Source organism: Anguilla anguilla, chromosome 5 (assembly GCF_013347855.1).
Source record: "Anguilla anguilla isolate fAngAng1 chromosome 5, fAngAng1.pri, whole genome shotgun sequence".
In the NCBI taxonomy this organism is placed as follows: domain Eukaryota; kingdom Metazoa; phylum Chordata; class Actinopteri; order Anguilliformes; family Anguillidae; genus Anguilla; species Anguilla anguilla.
In genome coordinates, this window is record NC_049205.1 from 38681504 (window position 1) to 38699775 (window position 18272).

Below are 18272 nucleotides of genomic sequence, written 5' to 3' on the forward strand. Positions count from 1 at the left end.
GCAACCTTGTGACCAGGTCGGTCTTTGTCAGGTTAAACCCTTTGAAGAGTAGGTTTTTTTGGAATGTTTTTCCATGTCCTACATCAGTGTTCTAGAACCATTGGTTTCAGTTTCATGTAGAGATCGTTACATCAGCCTTAGAATGTTCAGTTAAGAACATTCTCATCACATAATAATAATAATTTTTTCTATCTTCTGTGGGTTTTCAAGTACCTAGCAAAGATCTATCTGGTCATAGCATTGTTTTTATGTTACATCTACTAAAGTCACTTTGGGAGTATTAAACCATGGGATATTTTTCTCTGTATGAACCTTCCACCAGTGCCGACTGTTGACAAGTGTATTAGACGCCTTGTTATGATGATTAAAGGTTAAGAGACACTAAACTTTTATGACCAGGAAACAGAACGGAATACCTAGTTCACACTGAGTATAAACTGAACGTGTACTGAACACACACTGAGCGCAATCTGAACACACTGATTACACAATGAAATATTTCTACCTGTGAGAAAAAGTGTAAATTGAGTGCTCGAGCAGAAAGTCTATAAATAAACTGCTCCGTTACCGGGATACCACCACGCTCTCGCTGGCGAGTGTTTTGCATTTCGGAAGGCTACTGTGTCCAGCTGCGTAGTGAGGCCGGTAAGCAGATGTGCTGCATTAGCACGGATCCCTCTGCCCCACCCACGCTGGCCTCGGTACATCTGCTGCTGTGGGTTCTGCCAGTGGGCGGAGATTTGGGGTTTTACCCAGGAGCCATTGGAGCTCTAATTTATTCCGAGAGAAGACCGGAAGGTTCATGCGTAGATGCCTCTCTGCTGCTGTGACTCACTGATGCATATGTAATGTGTGGGCAACACACAAAAAAAATATATACAATACAAGCATTAAAATGCATGTGTTGTTTCCACATTATTCACCTTCAATTCATAGCAACATCAGAGGTACTGACAGCCAGAGTGGAGATAGACAGTGTACAATGACTGGCTTTCACATTCAAAGTCTAAACAAAAAAAACTGTTTAATTGAGTCATAAATATTGGGTAATCCAAAAAAGATGTAAACAGCGGCGAAATAAATGTAGGTATCAGAGAGGGAGCGCTTGCCACAGCTTGTGTGGAGCTCAGCCTCCTGCTCTTGTTGACTCTCTCCACTTTTCTGCTTGTGTATAAACACCCGGAGAACACTCTGTCTTCCCGCTGCTGTCGCATATGAGTGTGATTCGATGTGCCAGAGGAGAACATCTACGGTCCTGGAGGGCCGGAGGCCCTGTTGGGTTTTTTTGTTATGCCTCGCTTCCCGATTGTTAAATTAAAGTCGCCATTTTGGATGAGGAGTCGGTTCACCTTGCGGCGGCAGGTGTAAGCGCGTCCCTTCCTGGAAGGTTGCTCGGAAACCTGCGGGACGGCAGGACCCCCATGCGCCTACCCGCCCACGTGCTCTCACAGCTAAGCCGTGACCAAAGTTAATGAGAAATGACTCAAGATGGCTCCTAAATATCAGTGAAGAAACGCCCCCCCCCCCCTCCTCTGTGAGCACGCTCAGGCCGTCTGACGGACAGGTTCGGCACCTCGCCGTTGGGTCGCTCTCGTTCAGTTTCGCCGCCTCCTTTCCCAGCTGTCAGATGGGTCCAAGACCTCGGAATCCATTTGCATGCCTTTGTCACGACGAAGTGGCGGGGTGGATATTTTTGGACGTAGCTCGTGTTTCGGCAGCCCAGAATAAAGACGCCGCCGGTTTACTTTCGAGCCAAAATGGCCGCCTCTTAATCGCGGCCTTCTCTGTTGGCAGCGAGGATTGCCGTTTGCCTGAGTGCATCCCCCCCGGCTTCACAGGGCATGCTCACTTTGAACTGGTAAATAAGCGGTGCTCACCTTTCCAAAAGCCCCCTCTGTAATGAACTCGTTCACAAAGCGCGGTGCTCCACTAATTAATTATATTCTTAATGGCCCCTGAGCAATCCGATCTGCTCTCACGGAATTAACTGGTGGGGGCAGCGCAGGTTGTCTGACTGCCCAAAGCGCTCTGTGATTGTCTGTTCTGATATCTGGGATTGTGACAGTGATCTTTGCCTCGCTAATTCTATTTACCGTCATGTGGTAATGTTTTTACCGCTCTCTGTTTCCATCAGTGGTTGAGGATTAAAATAAAGCAGGGGATAAAAAAACTGCTGATAAAACCGTGAGTTACAGTGGGCTCCATAATGTTTGGGACAAATACATATTTTTTTCTTGATTTGGCTCAGCACTCAGTACAATCTTAGATTTGTAAGCATACCATTCACAAGTTCTCAGCTTTTCATTTTATACATTTTGGTTTCACCATGTCAAAACTGCAGCACTTTTTATATATAGCCCCACCCCCATTTCAGGGCACCATAATGTTTGGGGCAAATGTCTTCATGTGTGTTTCTGATGGATCAGGTGTGTTCAATTGTTTCCTTAGTGCAGGTATAAGAGAGCTTTCGGTATCTAGTCTTGATTCTAGGCTTTTGATTGCCTTTGGCGTCTGTTATTGGTATTTGTCAACATAAGGACCTGAGTTGTGCTATTGAAAGTCATGGAAACCATGTATGAGGCTGAGAAATAAGAAAAAAAAACAATCAGAGACATAGGGCAGACCTTAGGCTTGCTAAAATCAAATGTTTGGAACATCGTTAAGAACAAAGAGAGCACTGGCGAGCTCAGTAACTGGTGAGCTCGAAGGGCCTGGTAGGCCAAGGAAGAGCTCTACAGTTTATGACCGAAGAATTTTCACCATAATGAAGGAAGACCCCCAAACACTTCTTCGACAGAAACGCACCTAAGGAAGCAGGCGTAGATGTGTCAGTGACTACTATTTGTGGAAGACTTCATAAACAGGCTACAATGCAAGGTGCAAATCTCTAGTTAGCCCCAAAAATAGGTAACTGTTTGCTAAGTAGTTCCTAAAAGAGCCTGCAGAGTTTTAGGAAAAGGACGTGTGGACAGGTGAGACCAAGATTCACTTGTATCAGAGTGATGGCAAAAGCATTGTATGGAGTCCAAAAAGAACTGTGCAAGATACAAAGCACCTTCGCCCTCTCACTTTTGAAACATGGTGTGGGTGTTACCTCCAAACTCATTGGACGGTGCTTCATCCTACCTCTGGGCAGTGATCCCAACATACTGCTAAAGCAACAAAGGAGTTTCTCATAGCCAAAAACGGGAAAATATTTTACTGGCAAAGTCATTTACCCGATCTGAATCCAATTGAACATGTGTTTCATATGCTGAAAGGAAAACTTAGGGCAACTAGCCCCCAAAATAAGCAGGAGCTGAAGATGACTCAGTACAGGTCTGGCAGAGCATCACCAGAAGAAATTAATCAACACCTGGTGATGTCTATAGGTCACAGACTTCAACCAGTTGCATGCAAAGAATATGTGACAAAGTACTATGCATGGCTTCATTTACATAACAATAATATGTCCCAAACATTATGGTGCCCTGAAATGTGGGGGCTATGTATAGAGTGATGTAATTTCTATGAGGTGAAACCAAGGTGTATAAAAATACCCTTAAATAAAAGCTGAGAATGTGCACTTTATCCACGTTTGAATTATTTGATTACAAATCTAAAACTGTGGAGTACATTGCCAAATCAAGAGAACATGTGTCTTTGTCCCAGGCATTATGGAGCTCACTGTATATACGATCCCTGAGTAGCTTGCGAGGTCTCGATTTGGTTCATGAAAACTCCCAGCTCATTTTTGACGTGGGGAATTCTATTCTGTTGCGTCTCTGTGGTTGAGCCCTTGACTGGTTCACCACTCCCACGTATTTGATCCTCTGGTATCGACAGGTCAACAGCTACACTCCCTCCATCTGAGAAGTACCCCTATGTACTTCATAGTGCATATCATTTTTTGGGAATACCCTTTTTTTTTGTTAAGTGTTTGTTTGGAGATCCCCTTCTCTCTCATCTCTACTGTAGTACATCTCACAGCAATTGACTCATGCTCTTCTGAACTTCTCCCAGATCTCCCAGGTACATTTTAGCCAGCACTATATAAAATGGGTCTGTGTCTTACTCTCATTGTGGGGCTTGCATTCCTGCACCAGCTGTAGCGAGGAGTCCAGGCCTTGTGTGATGTCATCAACTCCAACTCCCTTACTTTGACTTAATTGCAAGTGTTGCTCTTTGTTTAGTTAGTCTGTTTGCCAAGCTAATTTTGGTAATTGCTTAACTGACCAAACTGTTATTTAGAAAAGATTTGATTTAATCTAGACTAATGTCCTGTCCAATTTGGATGTTAACTCACTGTTCTATAGTAAAACTACAGCATTGGTTGGTCATATTAGAAAGTGTATTAATGTAGCACCTGTTACGCACTAGGTGTGAGTTAAATTTGCAAGCTTTGAGCAATATGGTTCCCATGGGAGATTATGTCCATAGCTTTTGATTTCACGTATGAAAGCAGCCCCCTGACTTATTTGCTGTACCAGAACTCATCTGTTTGTAACCATTTGTTTGTGTTATCTCAACTGCGTGGTCTTTCAGGCAAGAAGAACTCCATCTTGCAGCACAAGGTCCAGCACGACCTCAGCTCCGGAGTCTTCAACTACCAGGAGAACGAGATCATCCAGCAGATCGTCCAGCACGACCGGGACATGGCCCACTGCGCCCACCTGCTCCAGACCGCCCAGCCCCCCGCCCCCCCCTCGCCCACGCCCGTCATCTGGGCACCCCTCATCCAGGCCCCCCTCCAAGCCGCAGCCGCCACCACATCCGTCGCCATAGCCCTGACCCACCACCCCCACCTCCCCGCCACCCTCTTCCGCCCCCCGCTGTCCATGCTGGGCTCTCTCAAGGAGCCTTCCGGCTGCCTTAAGAGGCTCCACTCGGTGGTGCCGGCCTCCACCGGGCCCAGCTCGGCTGGGGACTCCCCCTTCGGCACACCTTCCAAGCCTCACCCCGGCACGGACACGCCCCTGCTGGCCTCTTTCCGAGCGCATCACATGACCTCGACTCTGAGCCCGCAGGCCTCCGGCGGCAGCGGGCTGCCGGGTCCCAGCGCCGCCTCCACGCCTCCCTTCGGCCGGCTCCTGGCGTCCGACTCCCCGACGTCCGGCGCCGCCGCCCAGCTCCACCGGCAGTTTCCCGAGCGGCAGTCCTTCTCCTGCGGCACCCCGCCTTTCGCGCGGCTCTTCCAGCAGGAGGCGGCCGGAGGAGCCGCGGGAGGAGCCGGCTCCCCCGGCAGTCCCCCGGCCTCCAGCTCGGCCAGCCCCGCGCTGGGTCAGCTGCAGCCTCCCCTGCCCGCGCCTCCGCAGGCCGGGTCCCTGCAGCAGTTTGCGGGCGGGGGCAGGACTTCCAGCGGCTTGAACCTCTTCTGCACGCCCTCCTCGGGCTCCCCGTCCTCCGGGAAGAGCCAGGCGGGCGCGGGCTCCCCGTCCTCCCTGCTTCAGCACGGCCTCTCCGGCCTCCAGTCGGGCTTCCTCCCCCAGCCCCCCCAGGAGCGGTCGGCCCTGGCCTCGCTGGCCCAGTACGGCTCGGGCAGCGCGTCCCCCTGCCGCACCCCGCTGGCCCCCAGCCCCACCGTCCAGAGCCCGGCGGCGGGGAGGACGTTCCGCTACAGCGAGCCGCCGAGCGCCGGCGGGTCCCTCAGCTCCCTGCTGACGCCGCAGAGCTCGTGTGCGGCTCCGCCGTCCGGCCGGGCCAGGCCCGGGGCCGAGTCGCCCCTGGGCTGCTGCTTCTCCCAGGACCTGAAACTCATCTCCACCTCCCACCCCTCCCTGCCCCAGGAGGTGGCCCAGGCCGCCGGTCGCTCGGCCTCGCGGGAGTCCATCCCCTGCTTCTCCCCGTTCTCCTCCCCCTCCCCGTTCTCCTCCCCGACGTTCTCGAGCAAGCCCTACAGCTCGGTCCCGGGACACGTGACTCTTCCCAGGAAAATGTCCTCCGGGTCCATACCTCAGACTTGTTCCCCGGGGGCGTCCCCCGCCCTCCCTCCCCGTAGAGGCTCTCCGGCCTACTCGTCCGAACTGGAGTCTGTTCGCTCCAAGCTTCCCTCCAATTTGTGAGGTTCGATCACACCCTCCTGTACCCTGGACTGAAAGAAACAACCTTTCATGTGATGCCCCCCCCCCCCCACCTTATTCCTAGACTTCACTGTGTTTAAATTTAGTTATTTTAATTCTCTCACTATAACTGTGATTTGAAAGAGAACAAAAAGCTTAACCAGGTGACGTAGAGCTCTAGTTTACACTCTTTATTTTTGCTTTGTCCTCCTCCTTTTTGTCCGTAAATATATATGTAGCCTGATATTTATGAATATTTTGTATCCAGTGATAGGAGGGTGTGAGATGATGTCCATCAGGTGAGGCCCCTGATTTTATTCATTGTTATCTATGCCAAATGAACCAACAGGGGCTTCATCAGATAGTTCATAGAAAAAAAAAATAGTACTTCTTGCAGGGACCTATGCACTAAAACCTGCATATAAAACATCATTTTTTTCCCTCCAGTGACATTTATCACATTATTAAATATGAGTTATGATCTGTTTTTTTTTCACATTTTGGATCTCCTATAGTTGATCCTTGCATTTATGTATTTCATTTAAATTTTATTTATAGATATTACTGACTTTGCGAAATCTTCCAGGGTGGATAAACAACTCGAGGATTAGAAGGAAACCAAAAAGGATTTCTCTGGGAGTAGAAAATCCGGCTCTTGTCCTACTTGTTTTTTACAGCAGTATTGTAGTAATACCAGATGTGTTCAGAGGGGCCTGCAGTCCCTCCGTGTTGTTGGTGAAGAGAAGAAGCCGTTCCTGTAGCGGGTCAGCTGCTCTGTGTCCGGCAGCATCCTTACAAATTCACACCGTCTTCCAAAATCATGTAGTCGCTTTTAAGGGTAAAAAGGATAGAGCCCTGCTATCTTGGTGTGTGTGTGTGTGTGTGTGTGTGTGTGCGTGCGTGCGTGTGTGTGTATGGGCTTCGGCTTCATGAGAACAGGCTTACTTTTGTAAGCCAAGGCCTTCCCCGACTCTCCAAGCAGAGATTTGCCTTTTCACGAAACGTAGGACTTCCATCAAAGTTCTTGTGTAGCCTTGTATACTCTGATAACCCACCCACCAACACCTTAAAATATGCCAGTTGAAATTAAAGAGTAAAGGATACCAGTGGTGACAACGTAAAGCTATACGTGATTTCTGCAACATGAAGAAAGCAGAATGCATTTTATCTGCAATAAGAATATATATTTGGCATAGTTTAAAGGTCACATGTAGCCAACCACTTTACAAACTCTCGACAGGTGCCACACTCCATAAATACATTTTGTGCATTGCTGAATGTAGCTGCTATTAGACATCAACAAAGACATTCTCCGTCCCATTGAAAACCAATTTTGAGTGAAAGATTATGAATTTATACACTTATCATTTTTAATTGACATTCATATTAGGCCGAGAACCGTTTTCACAATCAAAGTTTGCGCAGCACCATTGTGAAAGGACATACCTTAAGTGAACTTAAAGCTCTGATATGGAGAAGAGTCCGAAAAGGCAATTAAGTGGGGGGACAGATGAACGTGTCTTTGGAATAACTGTTTAGACGCCCGAGGGAATTCCGTGGTCTACCTGATCCACGATGAATTACTTCAATTTGCCGATTGAGCCGTCAATCAATATAATGAATAAGCCGAAGGGAACATAGAGCCCTCCCTTCCCATGTCACTGTATATCATCCGTAGGATAATCTCACCTGCCTGGCAGAACTTCCCACATCAGTTTCACCCCCAGCCATTCTGAAAAAGCAACCTTACAAGCCAGAACGAATCAGAAGCCCGCTTTTAGCCAGAACTTTGACCTCTGCAGAGCCAAGATCTGCTTGGCCGGTTTGGTCAGTTGGAACTCGTACACAGTGACTCATAAACAAACAGCTGCAGGCCCTTCCAGGCAGTCCCTGCGTCCTCGTATCCAAGCTGTGTGAAGATGGACAAAGTCCTTTAGTCACATGTCACTTCTGTGTGCATAATTGGTGTACAGATTTCAGTGAGCAGGAGTAAAGACAGAACTGTAGGCGATGGACTGTGGACTCTTGCCTTCGAGGTTCGGTAGCAATAAGGGTAGCGGTCCCGAGGTGTGTCCTTTCCTGAAAATATGGTGCTGTGACAAAAAAAAGGAGGAAACAACAAAATTATGCCTTTATTCCAAAAGACAGGGCTCCCAGTGCACTTTCCAATTCAGTGATTTTCCTTATTGTATTAACAGCAGTGTGCTGTAAATTTACGGTGTTGTTTTAATTGCAGTTTTTCTGAGCTTAATTAAAACACTACCAACCTACCTGAAGTGTTGTACATTGCTGCAAGCCTGTGACCAGTCATGTATACAGTCCAACGGTCAGTCATGTAAGTTATTGAATTAGCACAGATGCCCAGGCCGTGGGAGTCCGTGGGAACGTTTGCTGTTGAACGCACAGCCAGGGCCTAAAGAAATCCAATCCGGTCCAATCTGCTTGATGGTGGGCCGGGCTGTTACCCAGGGTATCGTTTCTGTTTCATTTCCCCCCCATTCAGTTGTTATTTAACAAGTTGTCCTAAACTGGAGCATGTTGCTGTCTAAAACCTCTGAAATATTCATGCCCTGTCAGTGTCTGTCTGCCACCTGGCACCTGCTCGGATTGGCATCCCGAATTTCATAAAAAACTCTGTCTTTTCCGACAGACAGACAGGAAGGAATGACAGTTGACTGAGCAGATTGTCAGGGCTTCCCATTAAACCGCGGCGACAGATAAACGGCACTGATGCGAAAAATAAACAAATGTCCAAAAATTAAAAGTCGCCTGATTTGACCGTTGATAAGTTTGCGATTTCAGAGGGAGGGAGAGAGCGACGTTTGCCAAATGGCTTCTGAAGGATTCGCTTCAGAGGAAGGCTGAGAGGGAGCCATGGAGAGTGAGAGATAGATGCAGCGAGACACTGATATATTGAAAGAATGATGCGGTTTGACAGACAGCCACAGGGTGAAGGCAGACAGATTTCCCAATTGGGTATACTCAGTTGGGGGAGATTCTTGTTCCTGGGACAATGAAGGCGAGCTGCCCGTGTCATATCACTGTTTTTTGACCAGTTGTGGAACTTTTTTTTTTTTTTTGGCTGGACCGCAGCAGCGGGGCCAGCCCTACAAACCCCGAATGTCTGTGACTGAGTGACTGAGTGATGAAGTTACACCATCGGTCGGCCGGATCACGTGTGTTAGGTCCAGCCATATACTAGGTTTTAACCTGGTCTTGTTTTTTTTTTTGAGGTCAGGCCTCAATTCAGTTTGGCAGGAGGGGCTTGGGGAACACATTCCCACTTTCCCATGGAACACAAGTGAATGCGGATGCGGGTCTAGAAGAGAAAGCTACGACATGAGATATCCGTGAAGGAGGCTGCGGATGCGCTATTTATAAAAATGAAAGGTGTTGTGAGTTTAGACCTTGGACAGAAAGGCGGTGCGCTGACACAAACCAGAGCTGAAGCATTTCACAGTGGGGAGTGTAAAATGCATCAGTTGATTCAGTCTCGAGCTGTCATGCAGCTCGCGAGCGAGTCTCGAGTAAACAGGAAAGAAAGCCAACGCGGTTTGAGAGTTAGCGCCGACGAAGCCTCCGATTTGGATTGTTTTGGCAGGCGCCTCTTTATTAAGTCGCTCTAGCTACATCCGGATAAATTCGGTGCCCTGCTGCACGCTGCCTGCGGAGAGAACAGCCTTTTCATGCTGGCGGACGCTGCGAGCAAAGGCCTGCGTCGGTGGGCGATGCCGGGTAATTGTCTTTTTTTCCGGCGGCGCTCTGCATCGCGGTAAATGTAGCGTGGGGGAAACCTGGAACCGCTCCGACTGGCGAATCCTCGCCTAGTAGCTCGGTCGTAGCAAATTGTGTCGCGCGGCACGCTCGATTCCATTCGGGATTTTCCTGGTATCAGGACCTAATCCTTTCTGTTCTGTGTTTATTTATTTATTGTCTGTTTATCCCGCCCGCTTGCCCCGAATCCTTTGATTCTGGTTAGGTGTGAGGGGAGACGAGCCAGCAGCAGTGCAATCAGGAGTGGTGATTAAGGGATCCGGTCCGCATTCTTCGGTTAAATCTTCGGTTTCTCGCCCCTCCCGCCCTCAAAAGTGACATGTGAGGTAGTCCAGCATCTCATTTGTTTATGTCAATCATGCCCACAAGCTCGCATTACTTACTTGTTGGCACAGTTTTTTAAAATCTGAACTGAACTGCATCTAGCCTCTTCTTTACAGCGTAGGAATGAACATTTCCCTATGTACATTTGTACACCCGTGACCAGAAAGGTTCTTGTTTAGAGATTCAATACCTATACAATTTAAATCAGTCACAATTGGCATTGCAGTTACAAGTTCTCCCATTTCTGAGCAAAAGTAAAAGATGGGTCATGACTTTGAAGTCAGCTCGGGTTACTACTGTGCAAACGTAAGAATGAAATCGGCCTGGGTATATAGGCCTACGTTGGCTGTGTTCTTGCTGTATCCTTTTGTACACGTTCCATGAGGTTAATTTACCCGTTCATTTTCAAGCTCCTGTGAGAGTTACAAGTAATACAATACTTGTTTGTAAACAGTGAATTTTCTTTTGAAAGAACAGACCGTGGTGCTCTTTGAACAACTGCACAGGCAGAACAGTTTGTTGCAGGAGCTGTACTTGGATAGGAAGTCTCCAAAAAAAGAAAGCCTTCATGATTATTGCCCTTAATCCCACTGTACTGGCCCAGGTGTGATTACTGTACTTCAGTGTGAGCCTCAAAAACTGCAATCTGAGCTCCTTGCTTTTTTCAACCACTGCAAAGCATACAGTGTATATTCTGTTGTTTATTTGCTTGTTTCAGCTGTTAATATTTATTGATTTATGCTACATGATTATATATTCCCAAAGAATTGATTGTTTTTTGTATTTATTTTAGAAGCTTGAGTGATTCCAGCACCATTTCAGTTGTGACAAGCAAAGCTTACCAAATTATATGTTTCTACCTTTTATCATTATTGATATTCAGATTTTTTTTTTAAAGAAATGTAACTGTTAGCAGTTATAATCTCTTCAATGACACAGAGCATTTACTGGACTTGGAGAGTATGGACAATGTCTATTTCTAGGTACTTATTTTCTGCTTTGTAACAGAAAACTGTCCTACCTGTTACTGAAGAGACTCAGTAATGAAGGAGATCAGTATTTTTGACCGCTTTGCTATTGATCAATGGATATCAATATATATTTTTTTCTGTGTCAAAATCCGAACTCTGGGATATAGCAATAAGGGAATGTGTTAATCACACTGATGGCTGCCCGTAGGAGCGTCGTGAACTTTTCCTACTATAATATTTATGGAAAACACTGTATTGGAGAGAAGGAAGACGAGAATAAACTGGGTTGTTTATAAGCACACGCACAGGATTATATTAAGAGATATGAAATAAAAATACGATGAACAGCCATTTCTTGTTCGATATTTTCTGTGTGTGTGTGTGTGTGTGTGTGTGTGTGTGTGTGTGTGTATGTGAGAGTGAGCGTGTGCTATCTTAAGCTGTTGCTTTTGGCTCCTGTGAAGAAGATTGCCATTGACTTTGCGAGACTAAGTGCTTCACCGTTGAATCCGGAAAAATTGAGTGATCAGTGCTGAATATAGTCTCAGGAGAGCCGTTATTATTCATTGTTTATTTATTTTGCAGACATGAAAAGCAGGACCACTTACAGAGAGTCAGACATTTTCAGTGCCGAATGAAAACAGCGGGAGCACAGCTACGTGAAGCCGCTGTATCTTAGCAACTGCAATCTGGCAGGCCAGGTCATGAGATCCCCAGCTTGATGAGTGTAGATAGGAAGACCTATTGGCCTACTTTGTCCAAGGCTGCTGGCAGATCAAGAAGCATATTCTCAGTATGGTGTAAAGGGCATCAGTCATAGAAAGGGTTGGCTAAGAGTGACCAGGGTGCTATTTGGACTTAAAGGGGTCCAAGAACTCTTTCTGTAAAATGACAGTCGCACATGAACGGCTCCCTCAAGTCTTTTGAGGGAAAAATGGGAGAAGAGTGCGTAATAACTTTGGACGCCTGCCAGCGAGCAGGTCCGGAGCCGTTTAATTGAGCAGGAATAATAACCGGGAGCAGGAGACGAGTTCAGAAAAGAGGAGATGCGGCACGTCAGACTGTGAGGGATTTCAGTCTGATATGCTGGCGGCAAATCTTGGTCATGCCTGGCACAGCAAGCATAACTCTGCTTGTGAATAAAGGGAGAAGAGAAGAGACATTCAAAGTTTCTCATTGTTAGGGGGTTGTTCCAAGTGGAAAGACATGGTATTATTATTATTATTATTATTATTATTATTATTATATGACCAATAGTGTTGCATATTTGTAAGGGGTTGGGTTATTTTCATGATTCCCAGTGAAAAACATTTTTAATCATTTTTATCAACTTTTGACACATTTTCTTGTAAATATTTTATTTATATGGTATTTAGATTATTTCCCATTTGTTTCAATAGAAACATATTATGAATAAAGATGGCTAAATTTTTAAAAACTTAACTTCCAAAGTCCAAAGTTTGCTTTTTTCATGATTTCCGAGAAAATGCACATTTCATCTTAAATCAGTTTTCATCACAAACACATTTCATTGTAAGTATAATATTTTTTAAATTTATGTGGATTCTTTCCATTCATTGACATTGGAACATCAAAACTTTAAGATGATGCCTTTTTTTCCCTTTCTTTTTAAGGTCCACAGTGTTTTATGATTTCCAGTGACTAGGGAGAAGCTGACAAATTCATCCTTTGGTTGGGACAACTTGCTGCATTATTCTTTGCACTAATTCCTCCTGAATTCTTCATTTTAAACCAAGCCATACATTTATTGTGACAAAGAAGGTAAGTTACTATTCTTGTTTACTGTATATTGATTACCATCATTTCATTTCTTATTTCATTCAAGTTTAGCCACAGGTAGCTAACAATATTCCTGTGTTAGCTGTTATAAGAGATAGGAGCTTCCCAAAACGAAAAAGAACTTGTATCAGACATGGATACTTTTGGTAACGTGGAGGTTTTCGACAGTACCCCAACAAAACTTTCAAGTCATGTTCACAAAGTTGGAGGAATTTGTCTTTGATATGTCCAGTCATATCCTCAAAATCCCCAACATGAAGGAAGCCAGAGCAGGTGCCAACAGAAAGGTTTCGACCATGTCCATCTATTTCCAGTGAGGCTATTTTGCTGCGATCCAAAACTTGAAAATTCAGCAAACAGGCTATTTGGGTGAACTGCATTGAAAAGATGATCTAAGCAAATAGCTTGCTCCGATGAAGACAAAGAGCTGCACATAGCCAGCAAGGGTTGCATATGACTGAAGGAGAAAGTATCCGATTGGTAAACCCAACTGAGAAACACCAAAGGAAGTATAATTGTCAGCAGGGTGGGGGGAAAATGCGATCTCTTTTTTTCTTTTCTTTTTTCTTGTTTCAAAAATTTCTCAAATTTTTCAAACCAATTTCTGTTTTCCTGTTTTTTATTGCACAGTGAAATAGTTTTTTTTTTTTAAATACACATTCAAATAACTGAAATAACATATTTAAGAGCCTCATTATTTTGTAGAAAAAAAAGTCATTGACCTGCAGAAGAATAAAAAAAAATTGTTGAAAAAAGACTGTTATTTTTCCATTGTACAATACTGAAACTTCAGTCTTGCAAAGTAAGGATCCACGAGATTGACTGTACAGAAGTCATAAATAAATAAGAGGATTTTTTTTAAAGTTCATGCTTTCCCTTATCTCTGGTTTATGAATAACTTATGAGACTACAGCCATGACAGGCCATCCCAGCTGAGGGTTTGAATGTTATGTGGGATATACTATATATAATCTATATATAATCTTTTAGTTTGCTATACATCAATTTCCTTTCAAAGTAAATATCATATAATTAATTAGTACATTGTCATTGTTTGCATGTGCCCATATTTGCACATTTCCTTTTCCCATAATTATTTTCTGACTGATCACGGTTACTGCCCAGAGCTTTTATGTAAAACTTGCAAAACAAGGGTCACATATTCTATCCAAAGCTAAAATACTTGAATGAGTTGGTACTTCACAGTTTTATAGCACTTTTAAAGCAGGGAATGAGTTGTCTGTTTATAACACCACTGGATATCACCCACTTGGGTGATGTATTGCATTTTTGTTCCATAATGCTCAGTGGTATATTCAATTTGGAGGGGAAGGAATCATTTATTAATAAAAAATAAATAAAAATAAAAATGTAGGATAATTTGATGGCTATTGAGAAAGAGCTAAATTCAGAATGTAGCCCAGACTTCAGGGAATATCCCTACACTTTGTGATAACTGCCATGGAACCTTCACTTGAGGATTCCAGTGTTTAAGGAACTATGAAAATACAGTGCTGTTTGTGCTTTGTTAGAACTGTAAGTCTCAGAAATCTAGTGAATCTTAAAATGATTGTGGAATGTCAAACAGACCAATATTTAATAGCCCTTTTCATTAGTTACTACATATACACTAATTACCAAATGTTCGGATAAATATATTTGCTACAAAAATTGAGATGCAGTACAATTATTACAGAGCAGTACGACTCCAACTACAACTCTGTTTTCTTGAGATTTTAACATCCAAGTTTTAATATCTCTCCCGAAACAATAGAGAACTCATGATCAGTTAAATTATTCCATTGTAAACGCATAAAATGGCATTGAAGTGTCTTTATAGTTACTTAAACCAAATTTATATTTAGATTTACTATAAACGCACCAAACTTCACTGAGACTTATTTAAATTTTATTGCAAGATAATTATGGCACTAAAGGTTTCAGAGGTTCAGACGAGCACTGCATGATTATTCATCCACTAAAGATGAACATGAATCACACTGCCTCAATTACAAATGTAACCATTATGTTAATCCTGTTATGCTGACAAAGATTGGCATAGATAAACACATTTAACATTGTCTACTTAAAAACTCTGACAAATCTTTATGGCACTGCTTAAAAGATATGTCATTTTGTTTCCACTAACAGTAACTTCCTGCCATTTTATCCTGATAAATAATTAGGAAACTGGAACTGGGCGGGATGCAGTTTCAAGAAGAGGCAGAATCAAATGATCTGTAAGTATATGTTATGAAAATGTAATTATACATATACAGAGCTCTCGCTTGTACATATTTTCTATATATATATATATATATATATATATAAAGAAATGTTCCACAACTGAATTCTGTAATTAAAGATTTTTACACAAATTCCACAGGCTTCAGAGCAGTCATTTGTTAAGAAAGGAGTACACTGATTTAGGCCTTATCTTAGGCCTAAACTTAACACAAAAGTGTGACCCCATTGTATATAAAGTATAAAGTCATTGCTGAAACAGGGGAGCTATGAGCAGTGCTCTTCAGCAGTTCAAACTAAAAAATGCATTTGAACCAATAATCATGCGGTGCACATCAAAGTTGGCCATGAAAGTTCACAGACATTTTTTACAGTTATAGGGACAATCAGGATATATTTAGCTAAAAGTAAAAAAAAAGAAATATAAAACAGTGCTTGTGCATTTGCGCACGCTTCTTGTTTTGATCAATACGTGCCATTATAGTGAACTAAATGTCTAAGTCCTGTGTGGGATGGATTGTTCTGAATGAGTGCATGCTACAATGAAACTGAGCGAGGGTCTAGCTACAGTAGCGAGCTGCATTAGATTTCCCTACAAATCCTTTTTTCCCCCCTTCCAGTAGCTGTTGCTGACAATAAAGACGAGTCAAAAATAGCTCCGTAAATCTAAGTCTGGGAATAGAAGAAAGAAAAGCCATCAACTTCCACATGCTCTGGGGGGGGGGGGAAGAAAAAGATAACCCTCCTCTTTAGCAGACACTAGGGGAAGAGAAGGGCAAAGACCACAGAGTGCGAATGAGAAACAGAAAGCAGGAGGGAGGGGGGCAGAAGACGAAAGCAGCGGTGGTGGGGAGAAGGGGCTCGAACAGAGAAGTGTCGAGCGGGAGATACGAAGGAAAGACAAGGAGCTGATGGAAACAGAGCTGAGCTGTAAATGGATTTTGACAATCGAGCTTTGACCCCCCGATGCCATCCGCGCATTGGCTGGAACTGTCATCGTTTCTTGTCGCCTTTCCTTTCAGGCTGTAAAAGAATGAGTCATTCTAAAAAATCATTTGCCACATCTAATGGTGGGATAATGTACACCAAAAGCCTTTGTTGTTGACATCTGAGTTATATCTGGTGAGGTGCCAGGCCCTGGTGTGCTTCCTACCAAAGTAGGAGGTTGGAGCCACAATACATTTACAATATTCACAGGGTTTGGGGGTAAAAGGGGGGAGGGGAGACAGATATGAGGAAGAGAATGTGATTTAGTGCAAGAGGAGGTGATAAGGGTACAGTAGCAGAATGAAATGTGGGACTGGGGAGATCGACAGAAGAGAGAAGCTGTCGAACAGCAATAGAGTGGGCTTGGGAAAGGGAGGACAAATGCAAATAGGGCACAAATGAAAGAGAGATGGCGGAAACAGAGAACAGGAGGAGGAAGAGGAGAGAAACTGAGGAAGGGAGGGGCTGGCAGTGGCGGCCTTCGAACATCCAGTGCTCTTTATTTTAATCCTGGCACAGCCTCTGGGATTAAAGAGAGACGGTTAAACTCTAAATATTTCATGACTGTAGCGAGCCCACCGGACAGGAGTTCAGATTATTACGTACACATCCTTCTTTGTTTCATTTTCTGGGAGAAGAATGCCGTTCTTTGCCCTCATTGCTCTCGAGCGACCCGCGTGTGGTTGATCTATTTTTTATTTTTTTGGCCCACCCTGTTGCTGTAATTTTGTTAGATTACTTATTCAAAGAACAGATTAACCTGGAGCCCATTTTTTCAAGTCATGCAGGTCTAAGCAAGAAATTTCCCACTGATCGCAGTGATATCTATAGAAAGGGATGGGTATGCATTCACTACATGCTCCTGTTAATTCCTGGATTAAACCCTCACATATTTTTGAGTCAGGTTGATGTAACAAAAAAAAAAGAGATTAACACAAATAAATGTTTAAATTAAATGCTGTGAAAACACTAACACATTTGTTCCACAAATGAGCATACTTTCATGTCATTTCGCTGATTGACTTTTATTATTTCTATTTAGCAATATTATGCATGCTATCTCTTTTGGCTGAGCCCGCTCTTTTTGGGGATGATGGCAGTTTTGTAAGCTAGCATGACTAACTGACTGTGAACAATCAGAGTATGGAATGACTGTCATTGAATTACCCAGACTGCATTGAGAGTATCATCCACTTGATTTAAATAATTCCTGCATAAAAAAAAGAAAACAGGGAATGCAATAAAAAAATCACAACCCAGTTTATATTAGCCTTGGTGCTATGTTAGCATGGCACATGAAACAACTGGTTTTGCTGGGTTTTTTCAATATGGTTTCTGAGATCGGTCACTCCATTAACAGCCTTATTCTGTGTCCTCACTGCTGTCAATCTCTCCCATTCCTCTTACTGACCATTTTATACTCTGAATGACAGTACTAATAATTTAGGTGTCTGTTTCAGTGTGTGTGTGTGTGTGTGTGTGTGTGTGCATGTGTTAACTCCACCTGCTGCTCATAGCACATAATTTCATGTATTTTCTGATACTCTCAAAAATTTTCTACATTACACTGTGTGATAAAAAAAAAATCAATCAAAGAAATGTGTTTTAAGTACTTAATCGTGACACTTGTTGTACGTCGCTCTGGATAAGAGCGTCTGCTAAATTCCTGTAATGTAATGTAATGTGACAAAAATGATCTGGCTTAACATTCAACAAGATACCTTGATACTGAACAACCAACTGGCGAAACAAATAGCAAGTAGGTTTCTTCCAGGTCTGTCTTTGTGCTGGTTGTACATAGCCAACATGGAGTGGTGCATTATACATTTGAATGTACGTAAATGTGTAGGAACCCCTTTTAGGTGATAGCAGTAGCGGTAATAGAGGAGGGGGTGGGGGCGGGGGCTGGTGGCGGAAGCACATCAAGGGGAGACACACACATCTCCATCATGTTTCTCTCTCTCTCTCCGACCGTCTCCTGTGTGAGCCACACTCGCCACGGGACGACAGATAAAAACATCATGGCCTACATCGGGCATTTAAAGAGTGGAGTGCGTCCAAGTGTGCAGGATGCTTAATGGCTTGCCTCTGTGAAGAGGAGGCTCCTGTGAGGTGCTGCCAGTGCTCTCGAGGC

The 18272-nt window shown here is 44.0% G+C and overlaps 1 protein-coding gene across 1 annotated transcript in view; it reads left to right on the forward strand.

Moving 5' to 3' along the window:
- hcn4 (hyperpolarization activated cyclic nucleotide-gated potassium channel 4) overlaps positions 1-9113 on the forward strand; it is a 64463-nt gene extending 55350 nt beyond the window's left edge. Inside the window, exon 8 of the mRNA XM_035417764.1 lies at positions 4525-9113. Coding sequence (XP_035273655.1) covers positions 4525-6041 — 1517 coding nt within the window. The 3' untranslated portion in view covers positions 6042-9113. The remainder of the gene's footprint in view (positions 1-4524) is intronic.
- Positions 9114-18272: the final 9159 nt, after the last annotated feature.